This window comes from Cervus elaphus, chromosome 32 (genome assembly GCF_910594005.1).
Source record: "Cervus elaphus chromosome 32, mCerEla1.1, whole genome shotgun sequence".
In the NCBI taxonomy this organism is placed as follows: domain Eukaryota; kingdom Metazoa; phylum Chordata; class Mammalia; order Artiodactyla; family Cervidae; genus Cervus; species Cervus elaphus.
In genome coordinates, this window is record NC_057846.1 from 43,525,471 (window position 1) to 43,541,324 (window position 15,854).

The 15,854-nt window shown below is 55.4% G+C and overlaps 1 protein-coding gene across 3 annotated transcripts in view; it reads left to right on the plus strand.

Moving 5' to 3' along the window:
• GPAT4 (glycerol-3-phosphate acyltransferase 4) overlaps positions 1–15,603 on the plus strand; it is a 28,962-nt gene extending 13,359 nt beyond the window's left edge. For 2 of the 3 annotated variants that reach the window (XM_043893253.1, XM_043893255.1), the window contains exons 3-13: positions 6,769–6,838; positions 6,968–7,268; positions 7,929–8,003; positions 8,987–9,076; positions 9,202–9,295; positions 9,944–10,059; positions 10,825–10,880; positions 11,364–11,449; positions 14,513–14,641; positions 14,726–14,805; positions 14,984–15,603. In XM_043893253.1, coding sequence (XP_043749188.1) covers positions 6,769–6,838; positions 6,968–7,268; positions 7,929–8,003; positions 8,987–9,076; positions 9,202–9,295; positions 9,944–10,059; positions 10,825–10,880; positions 11,364–11,449; positions 14,513–14,641; positions 14,726–14,805; positions 14,984–15,092 — 1,206 coding nt within the window. In that variant the 3' untranslated portion in view covers positions 15,093–15,603. Of the gene's footprint in view, positions 1–6,768; positions 6,839–6,967; positions 7,269–7,928; positions 8,004–8,030; positions 8,529–8,986; positions 9,077–9,201; positions 9,296–9,943; positions 10,060–10,824; positions 10,881–11,363; positions 11,450–14,512; positions 14,642–14,725; positions 14,806–14,983 lie in introns of those variants that run through there. The other variant, XM_043893256.1, reaches the window with a different exon arrangement.
• The last annotated feature ends 251 nt before the right edge of the window (positions 15,604–15,854 follow it).

Here is a 15,854-nt window from a genome sequence, read left to right on the forward strand (position 1 = left end):
GGGAAGGAAGTGGCGTTTTGAGCAGAAAGGATAACTAGCATGAGCTTGTGAAGCCTGCAGCAGTCTTTTCCTTTGAGCTCAGGTACTTGGTGTTTGGTCCATCTGAGCAGAGGAACCACACCTGGCCTGTTTATTTCAAAAGGAGGGACTTAGCATTAAAGAAACAGTCACTGCCGGACATAGCCTGTGATTATGTAACAGATACTGAAAGTCAGAGCTGCTGCTAGCATGTTCCCTCACTGATAAGTATGGGACGTGCGCTTTTCTGATCAAGCATTTATCTTAAATAGGTTCTTGCACTTCAGGCAAAAAGGAGTCACAGAGAAGTGCATTTGAAGAATTGTGCTAGTTTCTTTAAGACAGAGGAGAAGAATATTTCCTAACATATGTCAGAACCTAAGTAGTTAGACTGCTGAGCAGAACTGGTCATGGGGTTAAGGAAATGGGCAAGAAGTGGTATTTCCTGGAAGTTGATCTGTGCCATGAGCCTTTCAATATCTCTTCAGAGATTTGGTAATTGATGAGCAATATCTGTTTTCAGTAGTCACCAGATCTTCAGGTATTCTTTTCCATGGCTGAGACCATGTGTAATTGGGGAAATGCACTCATAATAGTGAAAACAATGCAGGTGTATTTGTTCAGATAGTATCTTATAGTTCAGAATAATTTCAGTTGCTGTCCTTTGGTTTTTTGTAGTTCTGCAGTGGACCAGGGTGTCTATCAATGATAGATTTTATCAGTGAAGAAATAGTGATTCAGAAAGATGAAGGCTAGATGAAATGCTCCATTACAGCAAAAATATTTCTATGTATATCATTGAATCTTGTGTTTTGATATTTAATATTTGTGTAAGAATATGACTTTTTCACGTTTAAAAAATTGAGGTGATAGTGACACTACAGCAAATTAACCGTCTTAAAGGGAAGAGCCCCTCGGCGTTTCCTGTAGCCGCAGGGTTGTGTGCTGCCACCTCTGTGAAGCCCCACGGCCTCCTCATCCCTCTAAGAGGAAGCCCCGTGCTCACTGAGTGGCTGCCTTTCTGTCTCCTGCCCCCACCCCCTGGCGTCTGGCAGCCGTGGATATGTGTTCTGTCTCTGGATTTACCTGTTCTGGGTATTTCATATTAACAAAATGATATAAAATGTGCTCTTTTGTGAGTGCTTTTGTTTAACATAACTTTGTAACACGTGTCAATACTTTGGTTTTCATGGCTGAGTAGTAATCCACCCTTTGTCTCTACCATGATTTGCTTATCCACTCATCCATTGTTAGGCTGTTCTCCACCTTTTGGCTCTTGTCCATAGTGAGCTGTGGTGTACTTGTACTTACTTGAGCACTCGTGTTCGGTAGGAAGATTTCTGAGTGCTCTGTATGGTCTCTGGGGGTGTCTTTGCTACTCAGAGAATGCTCTGAGATCAGCAGCTGAGTGTCACCTAAGACAATGGAAATGCTGCCACAGGCCCCCTTCAGACCTGCTAATTAGAATCTGCTCCAAGAAGCCCAGATGCACGGTGAAGCTTGAGAGAAGTGGCAGTCTAGTCAGTCATTAGTGTTTGTTTCAATTAATCATGAGATGTAATTTTCTTGAACTTTAGTCCAAGAAAATCTTCAGTATAACCCAGGGTTCCTGTGAACCAAGTAACTAACTACCCACGCTCACTTGCCGCTGGAAACCGTGCATCAGTATAGAGTGAGTAGGACAGCTGATAAACTTCACGGTGATGGCTAGCTTTTATTCACATTTATTTAAGCAAGTAATTAATTCATAGATCTATGGGAATCCTTAATTTTAAAACATAAAAATAAGAGTAATGAAATCAGAGTCCTTTTGTAATAGCTAAATTCTTAAAATTTGGGTCACTTTGGGTGAAAAAGACCTAGAATGTATGTACATTCCCTATTCCATTTTGAAAATGTCTCCTCAAATCAGTATTTTAAAGTTCCATGGGACAGGTATTCCTGAGCCATCAGAGACTGCTGACCACATCTTGAAAATCACTGGAAATGGAAGGGGTGTGTGTGTGTGTGTGTGTGTGTGTGCGTGTGCGTGTGCGTGTGCGTGTGCGCGCGCTCACCCTCATTGGTGACCTCTAGATTTCAGGTTTCAGGATCTCAGTTTGTACCTCGAATTTCCTGGAGGTGTGTGTCCGGCACTCGGACGGTTCTGGGTATCCCATGGCTCCTGTCCTGCTGAGCTTCCTGGATGATGAGCCCAAGTAAGGCTGTGAGCCCAAGTAAGGGGTGGGTGAGGAAGGGCTGATGCCTGCCAGCAGGGGCAGCAGGTGGTTCTGCAAGAGTGGTCCTTTCTCACCATCTGAGCAGGGTTGTTGCTCTGATTTGACCTTGGTGGACATTAAGAACTGAATGCCATTTTTATCAGCAGTAGTATGAGATGCAAGTTGGATTTGGCCAAACTGACTTTGGATCTTGGAAATACATCTGAGTATCCATGTATACATCTAAAATACACCTAAACTTGTGGGCGCTTTTAATAAAGACAGCACCTTTAGTTTGCCTTTTTTGTCATCTTCATCCCGTCATAAACTGATTTTTGCAATTGGAAGGAGGCTTAGGGATCATCTTCATTTCATGGGTCTCTTCCTAACTACACATCTGAATCACCTGGGGAGCACTTAAAAAGTAACTTGTTTGGGAGCACTGGACTGCCCCCTGGAAATTCTGGTTTGACTGGTTTTGGTGGGCATTTTTAAAAAGCTCCCCCCGTGATTCTAACATCTACCATCATTAGGTGGAGTCTGATTGACCTCCTCGGGAGTGGGTGAATGTTTCTAACCTACAGGACGTGGTGGCCTTGGCTCTGTGTGACCTGTGAGGTTAGGGTGGGACTGACGGGACAGCTTCCATCTGACTCTGCAGACTTGCCCCTGGAGCCTGGCCGCCACGTCATGAGGAAGCCCAGGCCCCGTGTGGAGTTGCAGCTCCCAGTCCCGGGAGGCTGTGACGACAGGCTGATGGCATCAGCTGCCACCCTTGGGAGCCCGCGGGCCTTTGGGGAGTTCCAGCCCCTGTCTTCAGCCTCCACCAGTTTGCAGATTCAAAAGCAGAGTAAATGGTGGTGGTATTTTAAGCCAGTGAGTTACGGGGTGGTCTGTTCCACAGCAGTAGATAACCAGACAAATAATAATAGTTTTGTGTTACCTTTTGGTTGTGGTACTATCTTATGGCGGTTTAACAGACTGTGCATATTATTTTATGTCTGCATTTTATTTTACAATCTTATCAGCCAGTTGTTTCGCACATTTTACTAGATAACCCTCATAAAGATGAATCGAGCTGGTTGTCTGGTAGTCTGCACAGCACATACACGCGTGCCTGCGGAGGACCTGAGTCAGTGCAGCTGGTCTCCCGTCATAGCTCCCCTCTCCGCGTACCTCGGTGCTCCTGCCCGGGGCGGAGGGATGGGTGGTCGGTGTCTTTCCTCCTGGAGGACAACTTGCAGGACCTGTTAACGCTGAGTTGAAATGCTTTAGTTTTCTTGTTTGTGCTTCAGGTTTATTACACAGCACAATGGTGATGATTTTTTGGGGGTACAGTTCCTAGTGGACTTTTAACTGAGTTGAGAATGATTTAGGAAAGGAAGAGTGAAGAAAGTCTGTGTATAAAGGAGAAAGATGGAGGAGGGGGAGTGACTTGAGTTTTTTGCCCGATGTGAAAGGGATTGATCAGATCAGGTCAGAGGAGAGGAGGTGGCTGTAATGTGCTTTGACATCGGGCTCCACAGCAGAACTGGTTGGAAACCGGTGATGGAGGTGAGGAGGTCGAAGAGACAGGACAGGCGGCGGCATTGTGGCGGGTCGGCGCGGCCCTTTTGAGGGTTTTCTTACCAACTGTGAAACTTGACCTAAGTCCTCAGAGTCTCCAGTCTGCTTCCCCCAGGGAGTGGGGGCGGTCATGCCTCCTTCACGAGGTGCAGGTCCAGAAGGGGATGTGCGTCAGCGGCACCCCTTCCCGCCCCCGTGGGAAGGGGGATCCCAGTGTGACTGGGAGGAAGTAGCTCAGAGGACGGACGGAAGGAGATGAGGGTGGGCTCACGGCGGGGAGGGTGCTCAGAAGTGGTTTTGGAGACCTTCATGAAGAGGAACCTTGGTCGTTGGTGAATTAAACCCAGTCCTTATTGACTGCCTACTAAGTGCCACGGGGCACTTGATCAGACTCCGCTGCACCACTGAGGCAGCTGTAGTTGAGTAGGAAAGACCGATGTCTGCCTGCAGAATTGATTCAGAATGTGACACCAGTTAAAATACGCGGGTGGGGTGAGCTCTGACTGCAGGAGTTGGGGAGTGCCATTTCATCTGAGATTTGGCCTTTGATGGGTTTACAAAGGAAGCAGCTCTCGCGGAATGCCGTGGGTGGAGGTGAGAAGGGGCAGTCTGGTGTAGACACAGTGCCTGCTTCAGGAGAGGAGAGCCCTCGGGTCCCCGGAGGGGCTGAGGTGGCTTATAAAACCGCTGTTCTTTAGCCTTTGAGAAGCCATTGAAAAGCCCCTGAAGGCTCAGGCCAGGGGATGAGACCAGAGTGTGCGTCCGTATGGCTTGGAGGGAGGAAGGAGCAGGGTGGAACCTGTTGCACCAGTGTAGGTAAGAGATGACGGCGCTGGCCTGACTCAGACAGCTGGGGAGGAAGCGTCCGGGGTGGGCGGAGAGGACTGGGTGGACAGAGGGGGGCCCGGGAGGAGGGCGGGTGAGGGGGAGCACAGTGGGGTCCAGGCGTGTGCCTTGGCCTCTCCCTCTCACACCGGATGCGAGGGTGGAGGGGCGCTGACACGTGGTCACGACCAGTAGGTGATAAGAAACGTGAGGTGTGAAGTCAGGACTGTAAATTTAATGGCAGCTACCGAGTGATTCCCTCATAGCTCAGTTGGTAAAGAATCTACCTGAATCCACTTTTATTCTGGATATCTGCACACGATAACTTCTTAAAAGGGGGGCTCAGAAGCAGGCATGTCATTCTCAGATGTTGCTGATGCCAGCACCCCCTCCCGAGTCCCTGCACTGGGCGAAGCAGCCGGTCCCAGGCAGCCCCCACCCCGCCCTCTGCCCCTGCTCTGCTGCCTGGGTCCTGAACACAGACATGTTTTGTAATGTCCCCGAAGTTTGGAAAAGCAAAGCTAGAAGTACAAAGCAGGATGGGGGATGTTTACGATGGAGCCAGAAGCCACATCGTACCAGCATCTTTCCAGTTAAAGCAGAAACCACAGGCTTCTGGAACTTTCCATCCTGAGTAGGTGCTCACAGATCTATGTCCTGGTGCTCCAGTGGCCTGAGGGCATGTGCTCCCTGCCTGTTACAGTTGAATCCGTGTGTCAGATGGAGAAGTTCTGGGCGATGGAGCTGTGTCTTTGTACCAGGCTTGCTGTGCACTCACTTGCCCCTTAATCACCTCTTCCCTAGATGGCATTCCCAGGTGGGAGTTCGTCTTCCTCCACTGCAGCAGTTATGTTTACATTTTCTTCTAGAAAAAAAGTCCTCCATGCCAGAAGCCGTCAGGGGCTAAGAACCTGACGGGTTGTGTGAGTTTTCCGCCTCAGACCTTAGCATGGGGGACTCTAATCGGCCTGTCTTCTCTGGACCGTGACGTCTGAGAGGTTTCCACACGCGGCCAGATCGCTGATGAGGCGGACGTCCTGCTGCTCGCTCCGCCGCCCTGCTCACACTTCAGACTCTGCCAGCAGTCTCACAGAGGCTTTGGGCCGTGTGGATTCCGCTGCATCGTGGAAGGACAGGCTTCTTCTCTCCCTTGCATAACTGTGGAGACAGAAGTTTGAAAAGACACCTTTAAAATGCCGGTTCTGTGTCCTTGCTCGCCACAGTCCTGGCTTTCTGCGCTGCGTGCCCGTCCCGTCCCGTCCCATCCCGTCTGGTCCCGTCCCATCCCGGGCAGGTGGGGGCTGCTGTGCCCGCCCCTCCCTCCTGCTGGCAGGGGCCGCCCAGCCCCGGGCTCTCGTGCGGCACTTCAAAGGGTTCTGATGAAGGGCGAGAGGCTCTGGGAAGAGACTCTTCTCTGCAGTCTGTGCTGTTTCAGTCATGAGGGCCCTGAGGGCTCTGCAGTTCCCCAGAGTCTGTCACACATGGCCTCCTGTGTCCTCGTGAAGGGGAGGTTGGCCTACATCACCCACTTTTGTGGATGAAGAAGACCAGCACGATGGGATGAATCGCTGAAGGCACACAGCAGAACTCTCAAATTTGGGATTTGAACCTGGTCTTTTTTTTAACACTTTTTTTTACATTAACACTAAGCTGCTTTCAAGCTTTTTGTGTCAAGTTGTGGCGTTTCCTGTTAGAGATTACTCAGAGGGTGAATATATATTTAAATCTTTTATCAACTCAAAAGCTAAAATCGTTGTTCTCTTGGAATAGTTTGGGAGGCAGGCAGTACCTTCCCGGACACTTGGCTTGTCAGTTAGCGAAGAGCTGTTATTTGGCAGAAACGAAGGAACCAGTGGGGTCTGTGGCCGGGCAGCCGGCGGGCTCCTTCGTGACCCAGGAGGTGGGAGGGGGGCGGGGGATGGCGAGCCCCAAACTCTCCCGGCTCCTCAGTTCACAGCTCTTGACCGCCAGGGACGAGGCTCAGTCCAGATCGTCAGGGACGAGTCTGCCCAGAGGAGGGGGCTCCGAGCCTCCCCAGAGCCCGCGCTCCCGGCTGTGGTCTGATGGGGGTGACTGGGCTTGAGGCTGTCCCAGACCAGAAGTGGAGGAGCCCCCAGAGAGGGGACGGGGCTCAGCCTGTGCGTTGCTGTTCCCCCTGCAGTGGGCTACCTTGAGGATGGAGCGAGGCGCCAAGGAGAAGAACCACCAGCTCTACAAGCCCTACACCAACGGTAAGACGGGGCCTTGGGTGCCCCCTGAGCCCGCCCCGCCCCTGCTCCCTGCGTCAGGCGGGGGTCTGCCCTGAACGTTTCCGACGCCCTTCTCCTGGCCGACCACCTGACGGCGCTGTTCTCTTCCAGGAATCATTGCAAAAGACCCCACGTCACTAGAGGAAGAGATCAAAGAGATCCGCCGGAGCGGGAGCAGTAAGGCCCTGGACAACACTCCCGAGTTTGAGCTCTCGGACATTTTCTACTTCTGCCGGAAAGGAATGGAGACCATCATGGACGACGAGGTGACCAAGAGGTTCTCGGCAGAGGAGCTGGAGTCCTGGAACCTGCTGAGCAGGACCAATTACAACTTCCAGTACATCAGCCTGCGGCTCACCGTGCTGTGGGGCTTGGGCGTGCTCGTCCGCTACTGCCTCCTGCTGCCGCTCAGGTGAGGCCGGCCCTTCCCGCGCTCCCACTCCAGAGGCGGACGGGAGGGCCCTCCCCCAGCCGGGCCCTCTGGCCCTCGGAAGAGTGCCCGGGGTTGTCTGCAGAGCAGACAGAAATAAAAAACAGTTGAGTTTCTCAAAGACAGGTCGCTTGTCTGGATGGACCAAGCCCAGGGACAGGAGCACGGTGTTCTTCAGGGCCCGCCTCCCCAGGCCTGGCTGGTTCTTTCCTGCAGCTTCCTCTCCAGGACAGAGGCGGATTGATCTCCCGGGTCTCTGTGCCACGTGCTGTTCTGAGTAGGCCTTGCTGGCTGCTGGCGCCTTCAGACCCTACTTCCTGCTGCTTCACGGAGAAGCTGCGCTTCCGCCAGGGCTTAAGGCCAAGGGGAAGGGTGAGGCCGCAAGACAGCAGGTGGCTGAGGGCAGCACGGCTGGCCGTCGGCTGTACTGTCCTTCTGGCCGCTGCCGCTGCCCGAGGAGAGGCTGTCTGTCGGCTGAGAGCCAAGTCCATGGTGCCCGTCACGGGGCAGCAAGCGACCCCGGTTCTGATCTTGCTGGGAGTCCTGTGGGGCCAGCGAGCACATCTGCCTTTCTCACACATTCAGGCCTACACTCGGGGCAGGGATTTGTCTGCTGTGTTGTAACCTGTCCTTTCGTTACAGGGTAGCTCTCGCCTTCACGGGGATCAGCCTCCTGGTGGTGGGCACAACGATGGTGGGGTACCTGCCAAACGGGCGGTGAGCAGAGCGTGGGCCTGGGACTCTGGGTACCGCAGGGGGAAGGGGCGCGGCCCAAACCACAGGCTCTTAAATGGAGTCAGTAACTCTGACGAGGCAGCAAAGCTTTTTCCCCCTCACTTATCTTATCTGTGACTGTTCTTTTTGCCCTCCAGCCCTCGCATTCTTCCATTTTTAAAGACAAAACAGAGAAACCACAAAATGGTAGTGTCCAGGGCTAGCAGGCTTTACAAAGCAAGTAGTTGGCTTTTGGGCATTCTACTGTGTTGATGAATTGTTGAGAGGGTAAGAAGTGTAAGTAGGTAGGTCCTTTTTGTTTGCCTTTTCCTTTTTTTTCTTTTTTTAAAGAAATGGGCTCCTTCCGGGAAGTTCTGGGGTTGGCAAACCTGTTCTGCCCCAGTTGGTGGGGAGGTTTGACTCTCTGGCTCCACCTGCCTCTGTCCGTCACTGGCAAGGAATGTAGGGGACTCACCTTTGCTGGAAATTCTCGGGCTGAGAATTCTGAGTCCATCACCCGCGATGAATGTGAGCCGTCCTCATCATTTCTTCCTTTGTCTGTAGAGAGAAAGATGCTAATGCTTACTGTAGACACTAATAAGCATAAACATACGTGTATATGCAGTTGTGGAGGGCGCAGGCAGTGATGGTTAGATGGTCAGACCTGGCGCCCTTTGCTGACTCCTGTGTGCGTGTAAGGTAAAAGCAGAGCGCTCTCTCCCGTCGGCAGTGATGGTTAGGTGGTCAGACCTGGCGCCCTTTGCTGACTCCTGTGTGCGTGTAAGGTAAAAGCAGAGCGCTCTCTCCCGTAGGCAGTGATGGTTAGGTGGTCAGACCTGGCGCCCTTTGCTGACTCCTGTGTGCGGGTAAGGTAAAAGCAGAGCGCTCTCTCCCGTAGGCAGTGATGGTTAGGTGGTCAGACCTGGCGCCCTTTGCTGACTCCTGTGTGCGTGTAAGGTAAAAGCAGAGCTCTCTCCTGTTGTCAGGTTCAAGGAGTTCCTGAGCAAGCACGTTCACCTCATGTGCTACCGGATCTGCGTGCGCGCGCTGACGGCCATCATCACCTACCACGACAGGTGAGGGTCCTCGGGGGCTTGGGGTGCCTTGGGGGCTGGCGCTGCCAGGACTCAGGGGGCTCCAGCCGCTGCCAGACGCGCAGATGCATCGTCTCATGCCGATTTCCATTGTACCTTGTGAGCAGGAAGAATCGGCCTAGAAACGGCGGCATCTGCGTGGCCAACCACACGTCTCCCATTGACGTCATCATCCTGGCCAGCGACGGCTATTACGCCATGGTAAGGCCTCCCTCAGATTCCTCTAGCTGGTCAGGGCTGGGAGCTTTTCTCCAGGGGGTGAGCGGGTGAGCGTGCTTTCAGACTCGGGCCCCAGCCTAGGCTGTCGCCTTGGTTTCCATGGCCTCGGGGGCTCCCTGGGACCTGGGTGCTGTGAGCGGAGTGGCTGAGCACGTGGGGAAAGTGTCGGTGGGCAGCGGAGAGGGTGCTGAAGGTGGGGAGGGGGGTTTTCTTTTTTTCTCCCGGACTTTAAACTTATTTTGTGTTGGGGTGTAGTTGACGAACAGTGTTGCGGTTCTTTCAGGTGAACGGTGAAGGGACTCAGCCATAGGTATACATGTATCCATCCTCCCCCAAGCCCCCAGAGAGGGCGATTTGAAGGGGCGGGGCGAAGAGGCCTTGGAGAATCCGCCCGGGGAGGGAGGGCATTTGGACACGGGGGATTCTGCTTCACGGTTCTTTGTAGGGTTTTTAGTAGCACATCTCTGGTATCACAGATTAGAAGGAGAATTTAAATTCAGAGAATCTAATGGTGGTTTCTGAACAGTGGGGAACCTCTGGTTACCAGCAAAGCGTAGGGGGCTGGAGGTTGGGAACCGGGGACTTTGTATGAGGATGGGCCCGCTCCCCTTGCCCTTCCTCTGCGAGCAGGTGGGACAGGTGCACGGCGGCCTCATGGGGGTCATCCAGAGAGCCATGGTCAAGGCCTGCCCCCACGTCTGGTTCGAGCGCTCCGAGGTGAAGGACCGCCACCTGGTGGCCAGAAGGTAACCGAGCGACACGCAGAGTCTGACTTTAGGGGAAGTCTTGCCTCCAGCCTTCTCCCCTGAGCCCAGCCCAGCCGCTTCCATATCTGAACTGTGAAATGTAGAGAGTATGAAAACTCTAGTCTTAACAAGTTAGTAGTGTTTTTAACCTTTTTAAATTTAATTCCTTGAACCCATTGTCATGAACAACTTAGGAACTTTTAACGTGATTTCAAATCTCAAAATGAGTTCACTGTCACACGTGAAAGCACACTTAGAGCAATAGAATAAAGCGCAGCTCAGTTTTCAAGGAAAATTAAAGGCAGACGTGGCGCAGGTGATGGTGAGAGCGTTGCCGTAACTGGAGAGGAGTCGAGGCTCCCGAGACCCGCTCCCCAGGGCCAGTGGGCTGCCCTGAGTTCCCTGCACTGTGTCTCGGGGCTGCAGGCCCACCCAGCACAGCCCTAGGAAGTCCCCGCAAGCATTTCTCGAGGCTACTCTGTGGTGGGTGAGCCCGTTAGGCAGTCCCGGATCAGAGCCGCAGCCTCTACACTCAGACTCCTGCGCTTCACTCAACAGCTGTTCATTTAAAGAGTAATCAACCCGGGTTCCCTGTCCTGAGGCCTATTGTCTGTTAGAACGTGGGTTTATAAAAGAGTTGTATGCATTAGCCTGCCTTCATACCACACCCACCCAGCGTCACATCCAGACAGGGTATTGACAGACGCATGGATGGTGATGGACGTGAGACTGTCTGACCCTCCCTTCCATTTCTCTCTTCTGCAGGCTGACCGAGCACGTGCAGGATAAAAGCAAGTTGCCCATCCTCATCTTTCCAGAGGGTAAGCTGCTGTGTGGGGAGGCCGTGCAGGCAGGGGAATCCAGGGTTGCATTGGAGGAACCTGTCTTCCCCGCCTCAGGTGGGGGCCCTTTAGGCTGGTCCTGGAGCTGGAAGCCCAGGGGACTCAGCGTGGACTGCGAGTGCTGTCGCGTGGCCTCCCCAGTGCGGGAGCGCCTCCTGCGTCTTTGCCCACAGGCTGCCTGAGCTTGTGGCACAGTCCTTCCCGACTCGGCGGGGGCTCTGGCCTCCCCTCTGGGCTCCATGGGACCCCGGGAGGTGGTCCTGTAAGAAGAGAAGAGGAGGCAGTGCACGGGTCTGCTCATGTCTTTCCAGCGTGTGTTCTCGAGCTGGGCAGATGACAGGCTTATCCTCTCAGAAGAGCTGTCAGAAGGACTTTTATTATTATATTTAATCTATAAACTATTACTAGTCTCTGGGGTAAAGGACCAAAAGGAAAAGCATTTTACCCTCTTTTGCATTTTAGGAACCTGCATCAATAACACATCAGTGATGATGTTCAAAAAGGGAAGTTTTGAAATTGGAGCCACAGTTTACCCCGTTGCTATCAAGGTAGGAGCCCTCCGAGGGCCAGTGGTCATCGCCGCAGCTGCCGCGGAGGATGGGCGACTCCAGCCTGCACTGCAGAGCCTTCGGGGCTCGGCAGATCTCCCCACGTGTTCCTCTCTGTTCATAAACCCAACAGCTCGGAAGGCACTCCACCTGAAGGGGGCTTCCTGTGGGGCGGGGACGCCCGGGGGATCTGTGCGTTTGCTTGGAGGTGCGGGTGGGTGGGCACAGGACGTGTGTCCTTGTCACTGGAGAAGGAAACGGTGCCTCTGCTTTGGCTCACGTGGCCGCTCGGGAAAACAAAGGGACCTTAGAAGCCGTCCTGTCTGCCCCACTTGCAGGAGCTTGAACCTCTGACTGTTCAGACTCGCTTAGAAATACGGGGTGCACTTTGCCGGGTTCCCTTTTTCCTCCTTCCTCTCTCTCCCTTCGTATTCATCTGCTCTTATAAATAGATGCACGTTATTATTGCTAAAAGAATGCTGTTACTCACATTACTATCTCTAAAAATACACAGCCTTTGTCACTACTTTTAAAGTATTTCGGTTGACAAATCAGGGCAAGGGTAAGCTTGAGTCAGAGTGGTGGTTAGAATTTCGCATGCCTCGGTTGTCTGCAGAGGCTTCTGATGGAATGGTCCTTGTTTTCACTGGCAACAGCTGGGGAGGCGGCATTCCCCTGGGGAAAGTGCAGGCTCCCAGGCCATGGCGCTTTCTCAGGGAGGCGACAGGCCAGGGCTGGCGGGGGATGAGCGGCTGCAGGGTAGCTAGCGGGTTCCTGGGCTGCCGGGGGGTTGTTGAGGTTGCTGGTCTGGAGGAACAGGGGAGGCTCTGTCCACAGGGTCTGCCGTGGTGTGAGAATGGGGAGCGATGGTGTGGCACGCGTGTCGTCCCGCAGTGTAACGTCCTGGGGCTCAGGGCCTCCCCCTGGGTGTCTGTTAAAAACCAGCTGCTGCACAGAAGCCCCCTTCCTCGCTCCAGCGTTGGGTGTGTGTTTCCGGTTGCTCTGTGCGCAGGCTTTCTCTGGTTGTGGTGAGCTGGGGCTCCTCTTCATGCGGTGAGCAGGCTTCTCACTGCAGCGGCCTCTTAACTGCGAGCGCAGGCTCTAGGCACACGGGTGCAGTGGTGGAGGCTCCTGGGCTTAGTTGCCCCGTGGCACGTGGGATCCTCCCGGACCACAGAAGTGAAGCCTGTGTCCCCTGCGTTGGCAGGTGATTCTTACCCACGGTGCCTGGAAGCTCTGGCGTTGGGTCTTCGCATCAGCTGGTGGGGCTGTGAGCATGCCCGTTGCTGAGCCCCACACCCAGAGTTTCAGAACTTGCATTTCGACCCCATCGCGGGTGCTGCTGGTGTTGCTGCCCAGGAATCTCAGTAGGAAGCTGCTCTTGGCATTTTCAGAGCGTGCACCCTTGGACAGCTACAACCTCTCTGGAAAACGGGCATGGCCATTTTCCTTCCGTCCAAGGCTGAGGAAAGCCCACATATGATTAAGAACTTCTGCCTCCCAAGTAGTTTTCTAGTTTTTGTGAAGCCGTCATTGGTAACCAAACTTGCATAACCTCAGCGGTTTCCAAGCTCTCACTGCATTTCCACCAAAAGTAAGCCGTTGTCTGATCTGGAGGAATGTATTGCTGATCTGAGCGTTGGCCTTGCTTTTCTCTCCACGGTGCCTGCCCAGCGGGGAACAGAGGCTCAGGCCTCAGCAGAGGGCTCTCACACGTGAGGTCAGGTTTCTCTCCAGTCCTGCTGCGTGAGCTGTGGCAGTGTTTGCTCCCGTCCCACGCGAGCTGCGATCTGAGGCCCATTCTCCCTCGTTTACTGGTGGTGGTGTAGCGTGAACCCAGTCCGCCTTCAGGGCTCCATCTGAAGTTTCTGGTTTCCGTAAGTAAGCCTGAGTGCCTTCAGTTCTGTAGTTGGGCTTGCAGTGAGGCACAGTTCTCTAACTTTTACTCTGAGAGTCATAGAATTCAGGCTTGAAAGTCCTGGGAGAAAAGCATGCAGTTCAAACCCAGCCCCCCCGAAGCGTAAGAGGCTGCGCTTGGGCGTCTCAGCCGGTGTCCCTTCCCGAGGACTCGGGGGGCAGGGGGGTGGCCGCCGAGTCTCGGGTCATCTCTGGTTTTCCGCTCGGGTCCTGGGTGCTTGCGCTGCAGTCACTCTCCGTCTCGCGTCACGTCTGGGAAAGCCCCAGATCCCATGGCAGCTCAGCCCTGGTCCTTCTCAGGCCTTCTGGAGGACGTGGCCTGCTTGCTGCCTCTTGTGTCACCTCCTTGCCCCTCCGCGCTCGTGTTTGGGAGAAAGAAGGTGGGTCACAGTGGGGGCCGCGTTGCCCACGACATGTCCCTTGCCGGGGCCTCCACCAGAGGGCCGGGCAGGGCACAGCGTCCAACGGGCACTCCCCCGGGAAAGGCCTCTGTGCCTGCACGGCCTCTGCGGCTTCTCACGGTCCACGAGCCCCGTGAAGGGTAGGACAGAAGCAGAGCTCCCTCGTCTTCTGCTCCCGGGTCTGGGCCCCACAGGTGGGCCTTGAAGGCTGGCCGTCATGTAAGGAGGTCTCTCTCTCTCTGGGGAGCTGCGTGTCGAAGTGCTTGTGGGTGTGTGACGTGCTGGGAGTGGGTTGCAGGAGCGAGTGTGGGGACTCTGGTGGTGGTTGGCTCGGGGCTGGGTCTATGGAGCCGCGGTCCCATCCTCTGTGCGCGGGTCGGCTTGAGGACGGAAAGAGTAGATGCCAGATGCCCGTGGGGGAGATGGGACGCAGTGGGGGAGGGCCACCTCCCTGCTCTGCCGAGGAGGCAGACGCCCCTGGAGGCCAGCGGTGCCCAGGGTGCGCTTCCTGGGGAGTGTTCGGGTCGTGAGGCGGAGAGCCGTGTCCTCGTGCTGACCTTGCCCCTGGGTGGGGCGGTGTTGGGAAAGGTTGCTGTTCACACACACAGACACACACACAGCTGATCCATACAAACACACATGCACACATGGAGAGCCGTGTTGACACTGCTGACGCACACACACTGTTGACACGTTTTTGCACGCGTGTACACACACACCCGCCCCCTGCCCTGTCGCCCCGCAGTACGACCCGCAGTTCGGGGATGCCTTCTGGAACAGCAGCAAGTACGGGATGGTGACCTACCTGCTCAGGATGATGACCAGCTGGGCCATCGTCTGCAGCGTGTGGTACCTGCCCCCGATGACCAGACAGGTGGGTGCCCAGCCTGCGCCTGGGGCCCCCCGCGCTCTGTGCCCCGCGCCCGGCTCGGGGGCTGGCACGTGTCCTCTCTTGCAGGCGGAGGAGGACGCGGTCCAGTTTGCCAACAGGGTGAAGTCCGCCATCGCCAGGCAGGGCGGCCTGGTGGACCTGCTGTGGTGAGTCAGGCCTGGCTCTGCCCGCTGGGTCTGGGGACGGGCTTTCTGAGCCGGGTGCTGCTGGGTCGACTACGTCCACTCAGACGCCCGCACCCTGGGTGTGGGGGCGCACAGCCGGCGAGGGGCAGGGTGGGCGCGGGCTGTTGCTTGGCCCCCAGCCCTGCCGTGCTCTCGCCAGGGACGGCGGCCTGAAGCGGGAGAAGGTGAAGGACACGTTCAAGGAGGAGCAGCAGAAACTGTACAGCAAGATGATCGTCGGCAACCACGAGGACCGGAGCCGGTCCTGAGCCCCGCCGCCGCTCGGCCGCCCCGGGTCCAGCCGCCTCCGTGTCCCTTTCCGCCGAGTCCTCTGGAGGAAGGCCATTAAAGTCCCTCCCCACCGAGCCAGAGCAGCCTGAGTGCTGGGTGGAAGCCCGCGTCCCCTCAGGGCCTGGGCGCCGTCTGTCTGAGGCCCGTGTGCAGGGGACCTGGCCGGCCAGCACCGCCCCAGGAGGGCCCGGCCTCGGGGCAGACTCACGGGAGAGACTGTGACTGCAGGCCCCGGGGAGTGCCGTTCTCCCCGAGGGGCCGGTGTGGCCGTGGCTCGGCCCCCCGCTCAGCCGCGGCGCCACGCTCGTCTGTCCCCAGTGTGGGGGGTGGGGACACCTGCCTCCCCGGGTTGTTGTGAGGGAAGGGCGGCCAGCCCAGCGTGGTGGTGCAGGGCCGGGGGCGGGCGGGCGGGCGAGGGAGAGCCAGAGCCAGCAGGGGCTTGGGCTCTGTTCCTGTGAGTCAATAAAGTTGTCTTTGGTGGTGACTGAATCGCGGGGTTTCTCCTTCACGCTCTCTCCCCCGGCTGTGACCCTGAGCAGTGGGTTTCTCACCAGCGTTACGATCCGCTGAGTTAACCTACACGGGGGCTTGGCTTCCAGGATGGGGGCTTGTGGCGTTGGGAAGAAGGTGAAGCCCCCTCTCAGATGTCCGCACGTCTCTGGGTGACTTGGAGGCCCCAGCACTGTTGAGATGGCGTTTCCCCCCACGTGGGTGCCGCGGGGTTGAAAGCGCGTGACATT